The 23386-nt window shown below is 37.0% G+C and overlaps 1 protein-coding gene across 1 annotated transcript in view; it reads left to right on the top strand.

Moving 5' to 3' along the window:
* The window catches only part of npffr1l2 (neuropeptide FF receptor 1 like 2), a 42967-nt gene that overhangs the window by 11773 nt on the left and 7808 nt on the right, over positions 1-23386 (top strand). The window contains exon 2 of the mRNA XM_056456858.1: positions 21721-21820. Coding sequence (XP_056312833.1) covers positions 21721-21820 — 100 coding nt within the window. The remainder of the gene's footprint in view (positions 1-21720; positions 21821-23386) is intronic.

Here is a 23386-nt window from a genome sequence, read left to right as displayed (position 1 = left end):
AATGGTTTCTTCTTGTGTAATGTGGTTTAGTTCTCGACAACCAATACAATATCTGCGACGCCTCACAACACCACCACAGAAAGTCTAGCATGCTTTTTTCTCGTTCTTCATGACGAGTTTTGTCGCGTGGGTGACACTGTGCAATAGGAGTATACAATTTCTTGGTTATTTTAGCAGGTGCTGCCATTAATGCGCCGGTCAGGAAATCAAAAAATAGGCTGCATATTTACTTATGGGTGGGTCACAGGTGGATAAGATCAATCGTTTGTTATGCGATCTTTAACTAACTTTTCTAAAATATTAAGATGTTTTAAGCAATTATATCTGACAAACTGACACAAATATGCAGACTCTCCATTCTCACAACGAGTTTCTGAGTTCTCTCATTCTTCCAACAGAGTTTGTTCTTCCAAGGTAATCTAGGAGCATGTTCAGTGCTGCGAACACATTGTAAAAGCATGTCCTGGTTATTCAGATTTGTCATTAATAGTGAAACAGTTTAATATAGGCTTTTCTGAATCTGAATATTTCACTTAAATTTTATTTAGGTTAGATTATTAATTTATTTAACAAACCAAGACAAACTCAAGGCAATTTGTGTTTTGCCACATATAGCAGACTTGTTTTGAAGCCTATTACCTCAAATGTTATTCATTATTCTTGTTTATAGTTAACTGACCAACAAAAGATACATTAAAATTAAGATAAAAATTATACCAAACAGAGAAATTATTTCAAACGGATTAAATTTTTTAAATTATGAATTATATTTTTGTTTGTGCCCCTCCACTATTCAACTAAAAAGGTGGATGATTTGTTTTGTTCTGAGGAAAATAAAGATTTAATAAATGGTTCACTGTGATTGTTGTATCACAAACCTCTGTCATATATTTGCAAATTTTTTTTAATATATCATAATTTTAAAGACTATGTCTTGAGCATCTAATTTTTCCTTGCTGCTGCTGATGTGCTTTCTTTTTCTCCGTCTCACTCGCGGAAATTTCAGACGAGGGAATGTTTAATAGTGGCAGAAAATGGCAGAAAAATATACATTTAAATTTCAAAGAAAATATCTTAATATTAAAAAGAAATCATAAATTTGATCGTATCAGTGTCATAACGATAATGTAGTTATTAGTTGTCTGCAAGCATCAGTGTTTTTTTGAGATTGAAATAAGATAAAAAAATTTAAATTAAGATAAGAAATATCATTATGGTGACACTTGTGACTGCTTTGGGGAACAATGCTTGTCGTAGAGGTCACTGCATGACTGATCATGAAGGAACATGCATTCTGGCACAATTGTTACCCACGACAAGTTAAGATTTTATCAAGAAAAAAATAGCATAATCTGACATAGTTACTTTCGTAACCAACAATAAAAATCGTGTGATCTGACTGGGGCTTTAGATTGTTAAAATAAAGCCCTTTGCCTTGGTAATTCCTTTTATATGTTATGAAGCCTGCTACTTTCATCTGTCCCCTCATTATTGTTGATTTTCTCAATGACTTATTGTTATTGTAAAGCACCACCCAGACAATTATTATCGCAGAATGTTTCAGAATAATACCAAATCACGATTACTCTTGTCTTAGCTGAGTACACATTGCCTTTTATGTTTCTTGCATTAGTTCCCTCTTGAGGAATACTCAAAATACCCTAATGTATGCGCTCTCATAGAGAATTAAGAGCTGTATATTTTGTATGTGACTCACCAAAGTGTCCATTGCCAGCACTTGCTTTAAAGATGGTCACTTCTTCTGGATATGAAATTGAAATGATCATGAGCTACTGATGCTCCTCTGGGAGATCACAGAGCTGAAGTGCTCATTGGTAACTGGTATTTCTCTGGCAGTCAGAAGAGAGAACAATATACAATTTGGAACTGTTCTCTCTTTTAAAACGCAACGCTCAGGCAGAGGCACTGCACGCGAGTGTATAATGGTCACGCACCTCCATCAAGTACATTTACATAGACACGCGCAGAAGAGCCGTGATTGCGCCACAAGCAGTTTCCACTGCAGCCACTGTGCATTATTAACAGATGGATAGACCTGCAGTGCTATAGCATTTTCATAAAAAGAGATTTCAGTTTTGAAGCTTACTGAATCTTACCTTTAACCTTTGCACAATGATTGTTTTTCTGTTGTTTTACACTGTGAAAAATGCCACTAAATACTCAAACTGCTGTAATTGAGTAATTTTTTGCAGAAATTGTAGTTTTTAGAGTTTAAAATGTGCACTTTTACTTTCCCTTGAGTTCATTTTTAGTGCTGTATCGATATTTTTCCTCCACTATTTTCCTTCAACCTGCAGTCACTACTTTATTATCTTGTTTATGGGCAGGGATGGGCAGTATTTGTGATACATGTATTTAAAACACGTATTTTAAATATAAAATAGTTATTTGTATTTTATGGGGTGTCTGAAATTGGGTTAGTATTTTGTATCAAAATACTTTAGTGTCTTGCATTTTTGTATTTTAAAATACTGTAAAATACTTTGTAAGAAGACTACTAAGAAGTAACGTTGCCATCCTGCCACATTATCATTTAAAATAAGTAGAACAAGCAGCAAAACTCTTTGAGGGTCAAGAGGGTCTCCTGATTTTAAAAATTTAGGGCCTTATTATACACCCGGCGCAATAAGGTGCAAGACGTGTTTGGCGCGATTTGCTGCTATTTTCACGTTTTCTGCCACGTTGTTTAGCAAATCCATTTGTGCCAGTTTGTGGACTTATGGGTGTGCGGGTCTAAAAACGAGGTGTGTTAAGGCGCATTGTTGGAGCGTTGCAATTTTAAGGAACTGAAATAGGCCGTGCCATTGACCAATTAAAAGCTGGTGTAAAGTCCAGTGCAGAGCGCGTTAGTTATGCGCCTATGCAAGTCCAAATGCACATTGCTTAATACTCACAGGATGTACAGCAATACACAAATATCTTCACATATGAAAAAAATTTAAGGATTAAAATGTTACAAAAAATACATAGAAAAAAAAACCACTGCCTCCATGCCTCATTTCGGGGGGCTTTTTTCAGTTCTTTTATGAAAATTTGCATTTGTATAATGCTATTATTATTAGCAGTATTATTTATTATATGCATATTTATATTTGTTTTAATAAAAACAAGTTTAGATTTGTCCACCTGTCGGGTTTTGGAAAGGTTTGCATCACTTCATGAGGATAAGACAAGGAAGTGTGTTTGGATAACTCAGTTTTTTGACCACACTTCGTTATTATAGTTCATTTATTCCTCTGCTGGAAATTAGAACTGAAACTAAATTAAATATGTAGGCTAATGGATGTTTTGAGTGGAGTGAGTTTCCACCGTTTTCTTATCCTTGAAAGTAAAGGAGTAAAGTAAAGAGTAAAAGTAAAGTATGGAGGAGCCTCATTCGTTATCCTCGCGCTGCAGATGGTCTGTTTAACTGTTTTCTCGCTAGTGAAGCGTTCAGTTTTTCCACTTATAAAGTCTGCCATTGTAAATAGTGAATGCACCATGGCATGATGCAACTGACTCTTAAAGAGAATGTGAGATGAGTCTCTGATTGGTTTAATGCACGGTATTGCTTAAAAAACACCCATAACTCATTAGGAGAATAAGCACAACCCTGTTAGACCATGTGCTGCGGCGCAAAGCACATTTTTCCATCCTTAAAATAGCAAAAGAGGATCCAGACATGCCCTCTATGCTCTTGCGCCATGTGCTTTATACTTTGCGCCTAGATCGTTAAAATAGAGCCCTTATTTTTCATTACTATTATTTAATTGAGCAATAAGCTGTTTAGTTCTGTAGCTGATTGAGACAAAACACTTTGGCTTGTTCAAAATAAACAGAAACAAGCAAGCCCTGGGGCCTTGTGGCTTACTTTGACCCTAAGAACAAGGTACATACTGTACCAAACTGTGAGTACATCACACCCCTAGTATACAATGGCCAGAATAAATAAACACACCCTGACAGACTTCTCAGGAAAACATTGATCTTGCATTTAATTTATGTTCATGCTGATATCCTGAAGCTCAAATCTTTGAAATCGTTAAAATACATTTTTTAAACAGGCACCAACTATATAAATCAACTGCACCTTTCAAAACATTTTTCTTTATAATCATCATATCAGAATGATTTCTGAAGGATTATTTGTCACCAGAGACTGGAGTAGTGGCTGCTGAAAATGAAGCTTTGCCATGACAGGAATAAATTACTAAAAAGAGTGGTTTCTAGAGAATAAATGAGAAAGTGAAATCTCAAATATTTCTGCTGAGCTTTACTCTATTTACTCCAATTACCCATGTCTGGTTTGAGTTTTGTAATGGCAGGCCTTTATATTTCCTCCTATAAAGATTCATATATAAAAATTCTCCTCTACAGAACTAAAAGCTGCATCTTTGTCCAAGACTGAACAAAGTGTCCAGTGCAATAAGCCCGCCTGCACCATCTCTTATTGCATTACAGATCATTTCTTTCCTTGGATATAAATAAAATAGTCAGCAAACACAAAGGTCAAAAATGCTCACAAATCCCAGGCACAATTAGTGGCCTGGATATTGTGGAGGTACATTAGTAGTGCCTCAGACTGTAAATGCGCTCCAAGATTAAAGCACTAAGTGTCTTTCAATAATACCTGTGTATAAGATGCAGTGCAGATCTTGAACAAATTTGCATAATGCAAACCTATGGTTTTCATTGGCTTATTGTAAAAATTTGATATTGATTAATATTGAGTTAAGGACGTCACGGTGGCGCAGTGGGTAGCATAATCATCTCACAGCAAGAAGGTCGCCGGTTCATGCCCCAGCTGGGTCAGTTGGCATTTCTGTGTGGAGATTTCATTTTCTCCCCGTGTTGGTGTGGGTTTCCTCCAGAAGCTCCAGGTTTCCCCCACCGTCCAAAGACATGCAGTACAGGTGAATTGAATAAACTAAATTGGCTGTAGTGTACTGTATGTGTGTGAATGCAGGGGTGTATGGGTGTATCCCAGTGTTGGTTTGTGGCTGGAAGGGCATCCAAACATATGCTGGATAAGTTGGCAGTTCATTACGCTGTGGCAACCCCAGATTAATAAAGGAACTAAGCCGAAAAGAAAATGAATGAATGAATAAAGTGTATTGCATGAATATTGAAAAAGGAATTAATTAATGATCAATAAATTAATTTCTAATAACATAAATATGACTAAATGAAACTAAAGTAGGAACAGAAAATGTGTTTTAATTGAAATTATCACTATATTTACATCACTTTGATTGTTCGTTGAGATTTTCTAATCTTTGCAGAGACACACAGACACACTTGTACAGCTATCTTGATGGGGACTTCCCATAGAAAATATGATTCTATATTTTTATTTTTATATTATATTCAGAATACTTAATTTTGTGTGATTTTTTGAGCTGTATTCTTCAGGGGAACCAAAAAAAAAAAGTCCCCACAAGGTTTGCAACAGTACACACATTTTAGATGCGCAGTGCATGACGTCAGACGGTTGCACTCAGTGAGCTACTGGCACTGACTGTTGCTATTTTTATCACAACTCAGAATATGAAAAACTTACTGGATAAGATTCCAGATCAAAAAGCAACACGAGAAGTGATGCTGCTTTCCTAAAAGGTAAAAGAGAAAAGACCTGCATCTTTGTTCTCTCCACTTTAACCCTGATGCCTTTAAGGCTTTTAGTAGACCACAACTACTGAAAGAGCTTACAGGTGACACTGGATATTAGCATACACTTTAACTAAACACCAAACCATTTTTTTTCTACACAAAGAGTCTAAAGGCTTCAGCTATTGAGTGAAATATGAACTGAGAAACAACAGAGACAAGAAAGTTTAGATGCTATCCTGGCAAGGTATAAACAAGTTTCAATTACGAAAAGCATACTTGATATGTATTTTATTAATTTTTTTTTACTTTATTTTTAATGACTAGCCTATGACTAGCCTATTATTACTATTATTATTTTTTCAGAGACAAGTCTTGAGGATAGTCCTGGAGCACATTTCTCAGAAAAACACTTAAAATTGCATATAGTATAGCCATATAATCGCTGCAATGAAATCTCAGTCTTGTTGTACAATAATCCAAGTCTTTACTGGTGTTTTGGTGGAATAAGTGAAGTTTATTTATAAACTAATTTCATGAGGAGCATGCGCTTATGATTGATAGCAGCTGTTCCTCGTTAGCTAGCGCACGATCCACCAATCAGACGATTCCTAAATCACTATAAATAACCAAAGCATCTTACCTCAGCCATCTTCGTCTTGAAGAATCCCCATTTCCACCCCTACTCCTCCCCTTCTCCTTATCAGGGCAGCACGGAGGCCAATGGTAGCCATCATTGCCTCACAGCAAGAACGTCACTGGCTCAGACCTTACCTGGCCAGGTCGGCGTTTCTGTGCAGAGTTTGCATGTTCTCCCCGTGTTTGCTAGGGTTTTCCCCAGGCACTTCGGTTTCCTTCCACAGACCAAAACATGTAACATAAATAAATTGACAAATTAAATTATCATTTTAGGCAAGCAATGAATTCAGCATACAATCTTCATAGCCAATTCATAATCAAGCAGGGGAGTTCTTGAGACCTACCTAAGCTCAGACTCTTCTCTCGCCCTGCAACGGGAAGGATCCCGAGCTCGAGGATCTCACGAGCTCAGAGATCTCTCCCGGGACAGCATGTCAAACACGCTTTATAATCAATCATCGGCAAGGGCGAACTATTGAAACAACCGTAATATGAACATCGAGATGAGCAGTAGCAGTGAATGTTTGTTGATGTTAAGCTCATCGACAGAACAAAAAAGAAAAGCAATCCTTGCGACAAAACTAGACATTTATTATTGTGGAAGACTTCTTTCCCCGCTTACAAAAATAAACAGATAATAATGTAGATATGCATCCACGCTTTTGAATGCTGTTATTTCGTGATGTCTAATATACAGTATAATACACAGTATAATATAGCTATCCGTCTTTCGGTTGAGATGCTAAACCGAGAACCTGACTCTCTGTGGTCGTTAAAAATCCCAGGATGTCCTTTGAAAAAGAGTTGGCGTGTAACCCTGGCATCCTGGGCAAATGTGCCCACTGGCCTCTGTTCATGATGGCCTCCTAACCATCCCCAAATCATAATTGGCTTCATCACTCTGTCTCCTCTCTACCAATCAGCTGTGTGTGTGGTCTGGCGCAATATGGCTGCCATTGCATCATCCAGGTGGGTGCTGCACGCTGGTGGTGGATGAGGAGATTCCCCCTAATGTATAAAGGGCTTTGAGTGTCTAAAAAAAAGGGCTATATAAATGTAAGGAATTATTATTATTAGTTATTATATTGGTTATTTGTATTGGTTATCTGGCTGCAAGTTAAGAACTTCAATGCTGCCAACTAAGACAAATCTCATTGAAGCAACAAAATAGATTTTAGGCCCAATCCCAATTCTATTTTTGTACCCCTACCCCTTCCCCCTTGCCTTAAAACCAAGTGTGAAGGGGAAGAGCTTCAAATTTTACCCCTGAGAACTGGGACGGCACTACAGCACCTGCACACATCAACATTTGTCATCGCGATCTCTTGCTTCATATGAGATCAGACGATGGCGACCCGCTGCTTTATTTTTTGGTATTTATCTTCAGGAAATCACTGAATGCATATATTAAGTTATCATAACCATCTAATGTGGCAATAAAATCGTAATACTGTGCATTTAACACAGTGGCCATATTCATCTATGTATACACACAAAAACATTAACATTATAACAGACACTGTAAAAAGCCCATTGACAGGCACTAGACTTTTCTGACAGGGTATTCCAGTGTCATCGAGTGACAGAATATTGTGGGACTGCTATACAGGAGTTATGGATTATAGATAGAGAAACTTAGCGGTTTTTATTTTAGCATTTTTTTTAAGCATGGCGGTAAAACACGAACACCATTATGAATATATTAAAACATATGCTTGTTTGTTGTAAAAATTTGTAATAATGACAAAAATACTAATTTGTGGATCTCCTTACTTCCGGGTTCAGCAATACTGCCGTTGTGGCTGGTGTATTCTGAGAAATTTTCTTACCCCTTGGTTTCGAGTGTGGTCGTGAAAAATCTTCGTTCGAAGGGGTTTTCACCCCTTCCCCTTAGCCCTACGCCTTCAAGCTAAAAAGAATTGGGACACCTCTACCCCTTGATGTGAAAGCGCAAAATAAGGGGTAGGGGTAAAGGGAAGAGCTAAGGGGTAGAATTGGGATTGGGCCATAATGACCATTCATGGACAAGACCGAAACTTGTTGATGTAACAAGGACGAATCTTGTTGAGTTGAAGTGCTTTACTGACATTAAGTATATATGAATAAATTCAATCAGATAAACACAGCACAAACATTCTAATTCAATTAGCTGCAAAGAAGTTTACAGACCTACACAGTAAAACCCAACTGTCAACTTTATCAAATGAAATGAGTGTAGTTAACTCAAAATTTACTGAATGTTAATTCTACTCATTTGAAAAGAGTTTTGAACTCAGTGTTGAAGGTAATGAGTTAAATAAATACCTCATTACTTCAATTTAAATAGAGTATGTTTACAGTACCTATATAGATTAGTTTAACTCAAATGGTTTGTAGCAATCGATTTTCTCATACAGTTTGAGTTGCTTTAACTTTTTGGGTTTTACAGTACTCAGTTGGTTTGAGTTCTCTTTATTTATTGGGTTTTGCTGTGCTCAAATTGCTTTGTTTACTCAAATGGGTTAAGTTCACAGCACTCATTAGGATTACTTTTTGAACTTAAATGGTTTGTTGCAATTGGTTTTCTCAAATGGTTTGAGTTACCCTAACTTTTTTTTAAACCATGTTGAAATTACAAGTTTATATGTGTTCATATACCTTATTCAAAGCTGATTTGTTTAGATGCACAATGGGTGGTATGATTAAATCCTGTTGATTCAACAAATTATTTTTTGAGTGTAGTACTTGTAACATTAAATAAGTAATACTTATTGAAAATTACTTATTCAAAATTATAGTTGGAGGCTTGTAGTTTCTTTTATTAATTTATTTTTTACTGTTTTGATTGAGTGACCTATTATTTATTTTTATTTAGAGACAAGTCTTGAGGATAGTCCCGGACCAAATTTCTTGTTTTGAGCTCTTTTAGCTGAAAATAAAAAGCACGGACAAATCTTAAAATAAGCCAAGTTTGTCAGTAAGGTGATTAACCAGTAATATGATTCTCAAACTTTTTGTATAATAATGAAATAAATAAATACCTTAATAAATATGCTAATTTAATACCTTAAATACCCTCATTTAACTTTTAATCATTTGCCTTGTGGAGGAAAAGACGTATAATTCCAGCCATGCAAAATGTCATACTTAATGATTAATTAACTTGAAGTGTGCTTTTTTGCAGAAGCTTATTTTGACTTTTTGATATTTTAATTGTAATTAAATTATAGTAACGCATATATTTTAGTGAATTAAGTATATAATATGCTAAATTGAAATGACTTGAAGTCTATGACTGTGCAAATTCAATACATGCTTGATTAGTAATTTCAAAGTCTACTTTATACTGTATGTATTACATTAGTACATTACAAATGAATAATTACTGTATGAATGTCTTCAAAATCCACACCATATATGTTCTTTTTCAGAGTAAAAATAAGCTCAGTGGAAATTTCAGATTTTACACTTAAACCAATCAGATTCTCATCTCCCATTCTCTTTAAGAGTCAGTTGCGTCGTGTCATGGCACATTTATGGATTAATATAACTTAAATAACTTATAAATGAAATAACTAATGGCACATTAATAACTTAAAACCTCTAGTGAAAAAATATGCTAATTACACTTGCAGTATGACACTATTTAACTAAGCGTATAAGGAGGCTTTCCATATAAAACTAGTAAGCTAGTAGTTAAGAGTAAAAGTGAAGGGTACTTGCAAACAAAGGGTACTTGTGAAGTGCAAACAATAAAATTAATTGTGGACTACTTGTGTACTTAAAGTTACACCACTGTTACACTTGTCGTAAACTTAAAAATATATGTTTATATACAAAAAAAATTGGGCTAATTTAGTCCCAAGTGGTTGTCACGTTGTCACAGCCAGGCCAGGATCCCCCCACTCACAATCCCCCGAAGCATTCCGATCACTGTCACCTGCATTCTAGTCGGTCACGCACCTGCACATCACCCTAGCCTATAAAACCCCTCACCGTGCCTCACTCAGTGTCCGGCCTCGTCGCATGTCAGAAGGACTACTCTCACGGTCAGTGAATCCAAAATAGACTTATATAGTCTATAGTTATACTTACCTGTCTGTTCCTTGTCATCTCCAGTGTCTGTATCTCCCCTCCTCCCAGTGTGATTCCCTCCTGTTTCCCTGCTGCATGTGTGTTCTCCGAATCCTCTGTGTTCCTGCTTCTTCATCATCCTCTGGTCCCTCTACATGGGGTTCGATTCAATTCAGTTCAATTCATCTTTATTTCCTTAGCGCTGTTATAAAGTAGATTGTGTCAAAGCAGCTTAGCATAGAAGATTATAGTAAAGTAAAACAGTGTCAGTCCAGTTCTCAAAGTTTAAGTTCAGTTTAGTCCAGTTCAGTGTCGCTTGATTTTCACTGCTGAAAGTCCAAACACTGAAGAGCAAATCCATTGATGCGCAGCTCCAAAAGTCCCACAAACTTCACCAATTGACAAAAGTGAAGGGGAAAAAAGTTGAGAGAAACCAGACTCAGTTGGGCACGATTATTTCTCCTCTGGCCAAACTTCTTGTGCAGAGCTGCATTGTAGGCGTCGGAGGCTGGAGAACGCTGGATGTCCATCGTGGAGAAGCTGCAAGTGTGAGTAGGTCACCGGCGGGTGTACAGGCTGGCCCTTAATGATCAATGTGGAGACTTGTCTGTCATGGGGTGTTACAGGAATCAGTCTCATGCTCTCGACTTCACCCTGACCCCCACAGCAGCTGCTCAGGATACGGCCTGGTCCAGGATTATGGAAACCTCATGAATAATAAAAACAGACTAACATAAGCGCAGATGCCATTCAAATAATAATGTCTTTTAGGAAGTGTTCCCGGCTCCAGTTACCCTAAATAATGCAGACTAACAATCCTTTGGAGGATTTGGATTTCAAAAGCATTTGTGTTTTTTGCGTATGCTAATGCAAAGAGATGTGTCTTTAATCTAGTTTTAAACTGACAGAGTGTGTCTGCTTCCCGAACTGTTCTAGGAGGCTGTTGCTGAGTTTAGGTGCCATATATGGGAAAGATCTACCACCTACAGTTGATTTTCATATTCTTGGAATAATCAATTGTCCAGAAGTAATTGAGCGTAGTGAACGTGAGGGGCTATAATACACCAGGAGCTCCCTCAAATACTGGGGAGCTAAGCCAATCAGGGCTTTGTTGGTAGTCAATAAAATTTTACATTTATAGGATATTTAATAGAGAGCCATTGCAGTGATGAAAGAACTGGGGTAATATGATCATATTTCTTTGTTCTAGAAAGCACTCTAGCAGCTGCATTTTGAACTAGCTGAAGTTTGTTTATTAGACCAACAGGGCAACTGCCTGATAACACATCACAATAATCTAACCGAGAGGTCATGAAAGCATGAATAAGCTTTTCCACAGCATATGTTGAAGTTTGGCAACATTTTTTAAATAAATAAAAAATGCAGTTTTAGATGCTTGAAATCTGGCCATGAAAAGACTGAAGGTTGTGAGACTGAAGGTTGCGAGACTGAAGGTTGCGAGACTGAGGTTTTTGACTGAAGATGAGGACTGAACTAAGAATCCATCAAGGGTTAGACAGTGTTAGACAGCCCTGCACAGTTTAGTTCCAAACCTGCTTCAACACTCTAACCTGTAGGGTTTAAACAAGCCTGAAGGACTCAATAAGTTTGATGAGGTGTGTTAAATTAGGGTCGGAACTAAATTGCAGAGTTGCGGCCCTCCAGGAACTGAGTTTGACTCCTGTGCTCAACATCATCTGGTCCACTGCTCATCATAATCTACAATAGACAGCACCTGTTCAGATCATTCCTGTTCATGATACAAATAAACATGAACATTCAAACTCACAGCTCTGGTCTTGTCCCCCTTCTGTGACACAAGTAGTACAGGGTGGGCCATTTATATGGATACACCTTAATAAAATGGGAATGGTTGGTGATATTAACGTTCTGTTTGTGGCACATTAGTATATGTGAGGGGGCAAACTTTTCAAGATGGGTGGTGACCATGGTGGCCATTTTGAAGTCGCCATCTTGGATCAAACTTTTGTTTTTTCAATAGAAAGAGGGTCATGTGACACATCAAACTTATTGGGAATTTCACAAAAAAAAAAACAAACAATGGTGTGCTTGGTTTTAATGTAACTTTAATCTTTCACGAGCCCCCACACATATACTAATGTGCCACAAACAGGATGTTATATCACCAACCATTGCCATTTTATTAAGGTGTATCCATATAAATAGCCCACCCTGTATACAGATGTGACCACTTCAGTATGTTCCATCTGCCGCCGTTCTTGCGGCCACCGCGGACGTAGTAGGTGCACCAGCAGCTTTTGACAGCTGGGTGGCGCTTTAACCACAGATTTTCAGCTTCGCCTTTTAACAATACTAGATAGGATGGTGTGCATGTGTACCTTATGTGAGGTGTTCAATTAAAATATAATTTTGTTTGTTTGTTTTAGTTTTCTTAGTAATAAACATGCTTTTACACTATACTGTGTGTTTAAAAAAGATACAATACATGATAAGAAGCTAGCCCTAGGCTGCAAAAAAAAATTTCTTAGTAGTAAACATTCTTTTACACTATACTGTATGTTTAAAAAAAGATACAATACATGATAAAAAGCTAGCCCTAGGCTGCAAAAATGTTGAAAAAATTTCGAATTTCGCTTTCTTTGACCATCATGGCTATGCTATTACCTCAAATATTAAATGTGAGCACACTGCCCTATTTGTATGGATGTTTGTACTTTCATTTTTGTTGTCTTTTATTTCTTTAATTTTACTTTCCAAAATGAATCCTCAGTTCACTTAACAAGTTTACAATGATAATAAAGCTTGTTAACAAGTTTTTAATGATTAATGAAGGAATTGTAATGCTTTGTTTCATTGTTTCATCTTCATTTACAAGTAGCACAGTGTTTACAGCTACTGTATAGGCTTTTTCTGTCCGTTCGCATTACGTCCCTTTGTGCCCCCTGGTGGCTAAGTCGCAAACTGCGGTCCTACCTAAAAACTCGTTCTTACTCCTTTAGAGTGGCGGCAGTACATGGCGTGGCGATAATGCTCATTTTAAAGTGTCACCTACTGTAGGTACAAGTATACTTGTGTTTAGTTTAAAGTGAAATTTAATTGGGTTAATGCAAGTTAGAATAATTAAGCAAATCCTTGTATAATGATGGTTTGTTCTGTAGACAATGGGAAAAAGGATATATTATATATATGTCAAGTGTAATTCATGTAGTAAGTACATCAAAATCAGAATGTACCTGAGCTCAATTTAAAGCTTCACGGCAAAGTCTGTGATTTTTCAGCTTTTTTATTTTTAACAAATTTGCAAAATTTCCAAAAAATCTTTTTTCACATTGTCTTTAAGGGGTTATTGTGTGCGGAATTTTGAGGAAATATTAAGATTTTGGAATAAGGCTGTAACATAATAAGTGCTATGAAAACTTTCCGGATGCACAGTACCTGTAACACAAATCAATACACTTTAATATCACAATTCAAGAATGTAATGAACTTACACAGGCATATAAGTGTACCAAGTGTATTTAGAATATGTAATTATACATTTAAGTATATGCCAGTGAACAAGTAATGCACATATACATAATATGCCTAAATATACAAATATATGAATATATTCCTGAGTGTATAATGTACCTTTAAGAGAACTACCTAAAGTAGAGTACAATGAAAAGGACATTATCTTATTACATTTCTTCTTATTTATTTATTTATTTATTTATTTTTTTTTTAAAGAATAGCAAGTAGCAAGTGAAATAGCAAGTATACTAATAGCAAGTATACTAATACCAAACCTACTAGAAGTATGCTAAAAGCATAAATTGCTTAAGGGGGCTAATTTAATAATAATATTGACCTCAAAGTGATGTTTTTACATTAAAAACTGCGTTTAGTCGAAATAAAATGAATAGTACTTTCTCCAGAAGAAATAATATTATAGGAAATACTGTGAAAAATTCCTTGCTCTGTTAAACATCATATATTCGAAAAAGAAAAAAAATCACAGGAGGGCTTCAACTGTATATACAATTAGAAAATAATAATAAACCAACATTATAAAATAGAAAAGATAATAAAATCCAAAGACCAAAATACGAAACGGCGTAGTGCAGTTATAAAGAGTATGTTATTTTGAACAGAGGTAGAGAGTTGATGTTGTGGATGTCAGGAGATAGAACATTCCGGAGTGAACTGAAAGCTCTGCTCCCCATTGTGCTGAGACGGGCAGAGGGGACAGTGAGGTGGATGAAGGAGGAGGATCTAAGAGAGCGGGAATGAGCGGTCATGTGGAGGAGATCAGATAAATAAGCTAGAGTGAGGTTAAGGATGGACTTGAATGTATGAAGGAGGATTTTATATTCGACTCTGGGTTTGGAATTGGAAGCCAGTGCAAATCTTGTAAGGTGGGGGGTAATATGTTGAAAAGAAGGAGTTTAGGTGATGATGCGAGCAGCTGAAGCTTATAGAGAGATTTCTGAGGAAGAGCATAATGGAGAGAGTTGCAATAATCTATGCGTGAAGTGACAAGGCTGTGAACGAGGATAGAGGTGGAGTGAGTGGTGAGAGAGGAGCGGAAACGATTAATGTTATGGAGATGAAAATATGCAGACTGGGATGTGTTATTAATATGATACTGGAAAGAGAGTGAGCTGTCAAGGATGACACCCAAACTCTTAACTTAATGGGAGGGGGACACTGAAGAGCCATCTATAGTAAGAGAAATGGTGTCAGATTTAGAAAGTGTAGATATGGTGCATAGCTATATATCCCAAGAGGAACATGTCCCCCTCCAAAAAAATTATATTATAAAAAAAAAAAAAAAAAAAAAAAAAATTGCTCTCTATTGTAAAAAATAGATGTATGTGTACCTGAAATAGTTGTGGACCATTCCACCTCCCGTTCACAGCGGTTTGGCATCTCACCTACTCTACACACAAGAGCCAGGTGTGGGGCTGTGGCTCATTTAACTCCGTAAGTAGGGTTTTTTAAAAACTTTAAATAAAGCAGTTTTCTTTAATGTACACTCTCAGAAATAAAGGTACGCAAGCTGTCACTGGGGTGGTACCTTTACAAAAGATTCACATTTGTACTTAAAGGATACATATTGGTACCTTAAAAGTATATATCAGTACCCTCAAATTTTAAGAGGAACACTTTTGTACTTTTTAGGTACTAATACAGTATGTACCGTTGAGGTATTATTATGGACCTTTTAGGTACAAATGTGTACCTTTTGAAAAGGTACCACCCCAGTGACAGCTTGCGTACCTTTATTTCTGAGAGTGCAGATGTTGTAGACTTTTTCATTCAATTATTCATTCATTTTCCTTCAGTGGGGGTTACAGCAGAATGAACCGCCAACTTATCAAGCACATGTTTTACACAGCGGATGCCCTTCCAGCTGCAACCCAGTACTCAGAAACACTCATACACACTCATACACTACGGCCAGTTTAGTTTATTCAATTCACCTATAGCACAAGTCTTTGGACTGTGGGGGAAACCCGGAGTACCTGGGGGAAACCCATGCGAACACGGGGAGAACATGCAAACTCCATACAGAAATGCCTACTGACCCAGCCGGGACTCAAACAAACCTTCTTGCTTTGAGATGACAGTGCTAAGCACTAAGCCACCGTGTTGCTATTGATGTAGACTCATTCATAAATTAATTTAGATTAATGAACATTTAATTTTCCATGAATCTGCTATATTACGATTATAATATTACTAGATAATATTATCTAGTTAACGTTAGCAATTAATAATAACGTTTACAATAGCTTGTTGTATAGTGCATTGCAACTAACACACCAAAGCCATTTCATTTGCATTGTTTTGAAAACGTAGCCCTATATACATTTCTGGAGATCGCAAATTATGTTGCTAGAAGTATGTATGGCTGCATTTCGTCTTTAAAATGAACGCTATGGGGCTGAATGATGCCGTTCCTTTCCGCACTTACCAGCTGACCGCTTACCTCAGTATGGACGACTTTTCCGCTGTTATCAGTTTGTCAAGTAGCTTGCCATTTACATCGTCGAACTTGTGACGCAGAGAGGAATTGATAACATCGGTGGGGGTTGAGTCTGGCAAAGAACGGTTCCAGAGAGTGGGTAAGACAAAAACAGAAGCCAATAAATAAAATAAACAAGTAAATAACAGGGTGAGAATGTGGTAAAATCTGAAAACGTGGTAAAAATCATGCGAGGGCTTTTCTTTTTCTGGATTGCTTTTTAAAACTGTCGGTTGGGTTAAGAGAAGGAGTGTGGGCCAGTCGATCAGTCAGTCAGTCAGACATTCAGTCAGTCAGTCAGTCGACAGCAACCTCTGATGGATTTTTATGAGAATAGCAGGCGCAAATGGCACTCGTGAAAGAAATTTGAGATACAAAAACAGCAAAAAACGTAGCTCCTGGGATTTGGCGCACTTCAGAAATGTATTTAGCGGTACACTTTCAGAATGAGGCTGAGTTGGTCTTTACTGTTTTTCTGCCATGTTGTTCACTGTGGGGACTAGGGATGTAACGATTCACCGTGAGTCGGTTAAAATTTGATTCTAATATGTTATTATTCAAATTATTATTATTCAAACTGGTTGATATGTTTAATGAATCGCGATACATTTTTTGAACAGAGCGGGTGCTGTGTTTACTGGTGCAGCGCAAGTAAGAAGTTGAAAACTACTGTCACAGACGTCTATATGCAAAAAAAATAAATAAATAAAAAATATGTATAATCCAAACCACGCAGACTGGATGATTTGCAGCTCCGCTTGCTCAGACGAGTGCTAAAGAGATCACACGGTGCATCAGTGTCTTCATAGTGAAAGTGTGATGATGTATTTCAGACTGAAAGAGAAAGTTGTTCTGTTGCAGAACCAGGTATTAGACTATTTTTACCCTCTCCTTTTCAAATTAGTTTATGCATATTTTAATAATTTACTTTTTATTATTATTTGTATTATTTTATTTTTATTATTATTTAAAAATGTTCAAGATTATCTCTTCTTCAGTGTATTACACTGATACTTATACTAATTATTTATACAAGTAATATTATTTATTCGCCTTCATAATCCTGTTCAACTCCTGTCTCTCTCCTACTATATAATTAGTAATTTTTTAATCAGTTTTTTTATGCCAGTGGCCAGTCCCCTGGAGCAGAGAGCCTGTTGACCACCTTTGTACACACTGCTCTCTGATTTAGGAAAGACTTTCCTCTCCACACCAGCCATCTCAGTCCCCAATGAAAGAGTTTTTCATCAGCAGCAGACATTGTAAATGTGCAAAGACCTCAGCTTATGCCAGAAAACAGAGATATGCTGATATTTATTTAAAAAAACATATTAAATCTCAGTACTGTCACATTTTTAGTTTGTTTATATGAATGAGTCTCCTTTAGTTTGTATTTTGTTGTTTTGTAATTTGTTTTTAAGGTATAAATCCAGTTATGGCAGAAAATATATTACATTTAGCAAAACAATGTGCAGCATTTAAGAAAAAAATTAATGGGCTCTTGTTCACCTTAAATGTTTTGGTTTCAAAATTATTTTGGTAAAAAATTGTGACTAAATGGTAAATTGTGAGATTATATCATGAATCATTACATCCCTAGTGGAGACATATCTTTATAAGTACAATTTGACTGTATTTTTTGTGTCCCCTTCAAAAATTTCTCATGAGAAGTTTTATATTTATTGTTAAGTTAAATTTATGCCTATCATTTGCTGAAAACAGGAAGAATTTGTGTTATATCGCAGTCTTAAGATGTTTGAAGTGAGCCAGCATTTTATTTCAGAAAGGCAGTTAGTGAGAGTGAAAGAGGTGAGTAGTAGGGTGAGTTGGGTTTGCTAGAGAGGAAGAATTAGATATCTTCCACATAGCAGTGGAAGTGGATATTTGATTTATAAAAAAATGTTGCTAAGTGGATGGAGATAGATTAAGAAAAGAAGGGGCCTAAGGACAGGGCCCTGGGGAACGCCTGTGGTAACTGGCGAGGACTGTGACCTGAAGGTTTTGAGTTGATTAAACTGAGTGCAGCAAAAAAGCCATGAGTGAAACCAGTCCTAGGAAGATAATCTGCACTGTACTTCAAGTACATAGATGCTAGTGTATTTCAACATTACTTTCAGGTTTACTTCATAAAATGAACTTGAAGTCTAATTATTTTTCTTAAGTGCTGTCAAGATGTCATTGAAGGAGAAAGTCCAAGGTTATTCGCAGGGAGTCATGGCAATTCATCAGTTTCACAGCAGTCAGTGTATACTTTTTCTCCCCAGTTATGACTGATGCAGCAAGCCAGATGGATTTTGACAAGTGTCAGAGTGTTTAGCATTTCCTGTCTTTGCTATTTCTCAGCACAGATTTCAATCGATATCTGGGGGCGTTTAGACTTCTTGTGGGGAAAATTGATGGTAGTGAAGACCTACATTGCTTCTCTTGTTGCCCACCAACTGAAAAGTACCACAGAAAGCCGCAGAATTTGGCATCATGTCAGTATTTTGCATTTGAAGTGATGTAGAGATAAAAAAAATGGCAACACATCTTGCCAGTAGCTCAACGAGAGCAACCGTTTGACATCAACCAAAGATAATGGCAGTCTAAAATTAATGTGGATTTGTTTTTATTTTTTTTAAACATGTAAATCTTTTATGGATTTTCTGCTACATACAGTTGAAGACAAAACTATTAGCCCTCCTGTAAAATGTTCATTCTTTTTCAAATGATTCTCAAGTGATGTTTAACAGAGCAATGGCATTTTTTACAGTATTTCTATAATTTTTTTCATTGCTGTTTATTTTAGTTTGGCTGAAATTTTTTTTTTCGATTAGCTACAAAACAAACCATTGTTGTCCAATGAGTTACCAAATTAACTGAACTCACCTAGTTTGCCTAATTAACCTAGTTGCCCAATTAACAGTTACCCTAATGAAGGCAAGTGTTTGCCAAAACGCGTTGGTGCAGTTTTATGCAATAGCCATGTTACTCAAAGTTTTTTAAACTATTTTTTCAGGTTCCTTGGACTTATAATTTAGTTGTTTATATTTATAAGTCCCTTACCCAAAGAGCACCAACACACATAAATACCCCTAAAGCACTTTTTGTTTAATTTTGGATTTTTAGCCTAGTTAAGCATTTAGTTATCAAAACTATCATGTTTAAATTTGTGTTTCAAAAATCTCTCAGTCAAACAGCTTTTAGGAAATATCAGCGGATTCAAACGTTATCACTCGATTGAATGGGCGTTATCAGTGGATATCAGCTGAAAGACATGGGACAGTATGGGCCACTGATAACGCCCATTAAATTGAGTGAAAACAATTGAAGTAGGTGGATATATTCTAAAAGAGTAAAGACATAGCTGCATGCCTCACATTCATGTGACATGGTACTGTTAAATATATCAGGGGTGTTTAAGAACAGACAGTAAACAAAAGTTCTGAAACATCTGAATGTGATGCAGAAAACTGTATGTTTTAATATAACTGCAATATTGATATCATTTTAAAAGTATCAATAACACTTTGCTTGAAGAGGTGTTCATTAGACTCATTTTTAAACCTGTCATGAATGCAACATAGGCTCATTCTGAACCTAGCCCTATAAACATTTCTGGAGATCGCGAATTATGTAGCCAGAAGTATGCATGGCTGCATTTCGTCTTTGAAACGAACGATACGAGGCGGTATGATGCTGTTCCTTTTTGCGATTAATACTTGACCACTTACTTCTGTATGGACATCATCCCACAGTTACTAGTTTGTCCAGTTAGCTCGCCATGTACATCAGCATACATACATGTACATCATTCAGTGAGTCAGTCGACAGCGAACTCTGGTGTATTGTATTTTCATGTATTTGTTTTGTCGCCTATCCATGTTATAGGACCAGCAAATAATAACTTGACTTCTAATTTATAATTTAGTACTGAATGTAACCCCAAACCATGATTTTTCCTTCACCAAACTTGACTGATTTTTATGAGAATCGTGAGTCCATGCTGGACAAGACTTTTGTCTGGTAGTGTACAGGGTACAAGTTAAATTTGTTATTAAAAGAATGATCAATATTAATGCCGCTGTTAAAAATGATTTGACAGAGTATTGACACTTTTAAGTAGACATTTTAATGACAAATACAGTTTGTTCCACTGAAAATGTGATCAGAAAAATATTCATGACAATCATGTTTATGACATCTATGGCAGGTTTTGTTGTCTTGGTAATATCAAGTTGTCATGTCAAAGATAAAGACTCCTTCTGCTTAGTCCCTTTATTAATCAGGGGTTGCCACAGCGAAGTAAACCACCAACTTATCCAGCATATGTTTTACCGAGCGGATGCCCTTCCAGCCGCAACCCTCTTGCATTCATACACACTCATACACTGCGGCCAATTTAGCTTATTCAATTCACCTATAGCTCATGTTTTTGGACTGTGGGGGAAACCGGAGCACCCAGAGAAAACCCACACAAACACAAAGAGAATTTCCACACAGAAATGCCAACTGACCCAGCCCGGGCTCGAACCAGCGACCTTCTTGCTGTGAGGCGACTGTGCTACCCACTGCGCCACCATGAAATGACATAAAATGTCATAACTGAGCAAATGACACTTAATTATAGTTGTCATAAGCATGTATAAAATCTCATTCATATTCCTGAAATGTATTACACTGTGATTTTAAAGGTTTATAAACACACCTTCAAGTAAAGTGTAACCAAAGTGTCCACACTAAACAAGCTAATTATGATACCATGTTATCAATGTGCCCACCCCTACCTTTAATCCACCATTCCAGACACTGTGCGCAAAAGGTGATGCTGCAGTTCATAGGAAAATGCTTTTAACCTTTGATTCCTGTAAAGCTATAGTAAGGAAATTCTTCAAAACAAAAATAGGAACCTTTAAAATAGCACAATGGTTCACTTTCGAGTGTGTTTTACAGGGTATAAATATGCTGAATGAAATGAGTCATGTCCGATGAGTCATTAGCACTAAGTGAACAGATCTTTTAATGTCAGAGGAAAATCAGTGCTGTGAAGCAGAGCCTCTAAAAAGAGGGGTGAAGCTGAAGCGTTTCTTTGGGGCTTGAGAAGACCCTGCTGTGAGGTTAAAAAAAAAAGCCCTACATTTTTCTGTCAGGCACCCTTTGGAGGCATCTTATGAAAATATCAAGGAGAAAATATAATCTTTTTTTTTTTTTTACCCTCCTGTATAATCCAGTTAAAGCGTTCAGTTCTAACAACCAGCTGATAAAACAAGAAAACTCTCTTCTCTCATTTTCTCTGTCATCCACAGCATTCAGAATTTCTCTATAGCTTGCTGTCTCTCACATAGAAGCTGTTCGTGTGTGTGGGGGTGGATGTGTGTTTGTTTTAAGGGGGTTGTGTAGAGCACAATTTACCTTGTCAGTCATTATATGTTTTTTCCCTTTTCCCCAAGGCTGGCCGTTCACTAACATTGTCTGTAAGATGAGTGGTCTGGTGCAAGGCATGTCTGTGTCTGCCTCTGTGTTCACACTGGTGGCCATCGCAGTGGACAGGTCAGTGGTGCCATTACATAGATGAATCTCACATAACCTGTTAAGAACATTTACATTCACAAATCTATCATTAGTTTCAAATATTTACATTTACATTTACATTTAGTCATTTACATTTAGTCATTTAGCAGACGCTTTTATCCAAAGCGACTTACAAATGAGGACAAGGAAGCAATTTACACAACTATACGAGCAGCAGTGAACAAGCGCTATAGACAAGTTTCAGGCGTGTATACTATGCTATATACTATGTATACTATGCAAATATACTATGCATTCACAATCATGATGAAAGTCAAAATACCGATCATATTTTTCCCCAAGCACTGACATTAACTACTGTTTTTATGTATAAACCCAAAAGTGAAAGTTTGCAACATTTCATTTCATTCTGAAAATGTAGCCCTTTATACATTTCTAGAGATCGCAAATTATGTAGCCAGGAGTATGTATAGCTGCAATTAGTTTTTAAAACGAATGCAAAGGGGCGGTATGAGGATGTTCCTTTTCGCACTACACTCAGAAATAAAGGTACGCGAGCTGTCAATTCAATTCAATTCAATTCACCTTTATTTGTATAGCGCTTATACAATGTAGATTGTGTCAAAGCAGCTTCAAATAAAAGGTCACAGTAAATAGGAACAGTGTAGTTCAGTTTGTAGTGTTTAAGTTCAGTTCAGTTTAGCTCAGTTCAGTGTGGTTTAATAATCACTACTGAGAGTCCAAACACTGAAGAGCAAATCCAACAATGCGCAGCTCTACAGATCCCGAACCATGCAAGCCAGTGGCAACAGCGGAGAGGGAAAAAAAACTTCACTAATGGCGGAAGTGAAGAAAAAAAACCTTGAGAGAAACCAGGCTCAGTTGGGCACGATCATTTTAATTTCTCCGCTGGCCAAACGTCTTGTGCAGAGCTGCAGTCTCAGTGGCGGAGGCTGGAAGCTGGCCTCAGCGAAGACTCGTCTGTCTCTGGAGCGTCACAGGAATCAGTCTCATGTTCTCCACTCTTCCATGATCACCACAGTAGCTGCTCAGTATTCGGCCTGGTCCAGGATATGGAAACCTTGGGATCATCTCGTCGTTGGTCTTGGATCGAATCAGTGACTCTGCATAGTCTGAGGGCCTCGGGAAGAGTATCCCCAGGTGGAAATGGAGAATAAAGAAAATAATTAGCGTAGCTGATGTTCACAGTGTATATCAACAAGATGCATAACCTGTGTGGAGTGGTCCCTTTCAAAAGGTACAAATTTGTACCTAAAAGGTCCATATTAATACCTCAAGGGTACATATTAGTACCTAAAAAGTACAAAAGTGTTCCTCTTAAATTTTTAGGTACTAATATATACTTTTGAGGTACCAATATGGACCCTTTAAGTACAAATGTGTACCTTTTGGAAAGGTACCACCCCAGTGACGGCTCGCGTACCTTTATTTCTGAGAGTGTACTAGCTGACCACTCAACTCTGTATGGATAGCTTTTCCGCTGTTACCAGTTTGTCTAGTTAGATTACCATGCACGTCGGCGGACTTGAGACGTAGAGAGGAGTTGATCATGATGATGGGGTT

This window comes from Danio aesculapii, chromosome 5 (genome assembly GCF_903798145.1).
Source record: "Danio aesculapii chromosome 5, fDanAes4.1, whole genome shotgun sequence".
NCBI lineage: Eukaryota > Metazoa > Chordata > Actinopteri > Cypriniformes > Danionidae > Danio > Danio aesculapii.
This window is presented reverse-complemented; position numbering and strand designations above follow the sequence as displayed.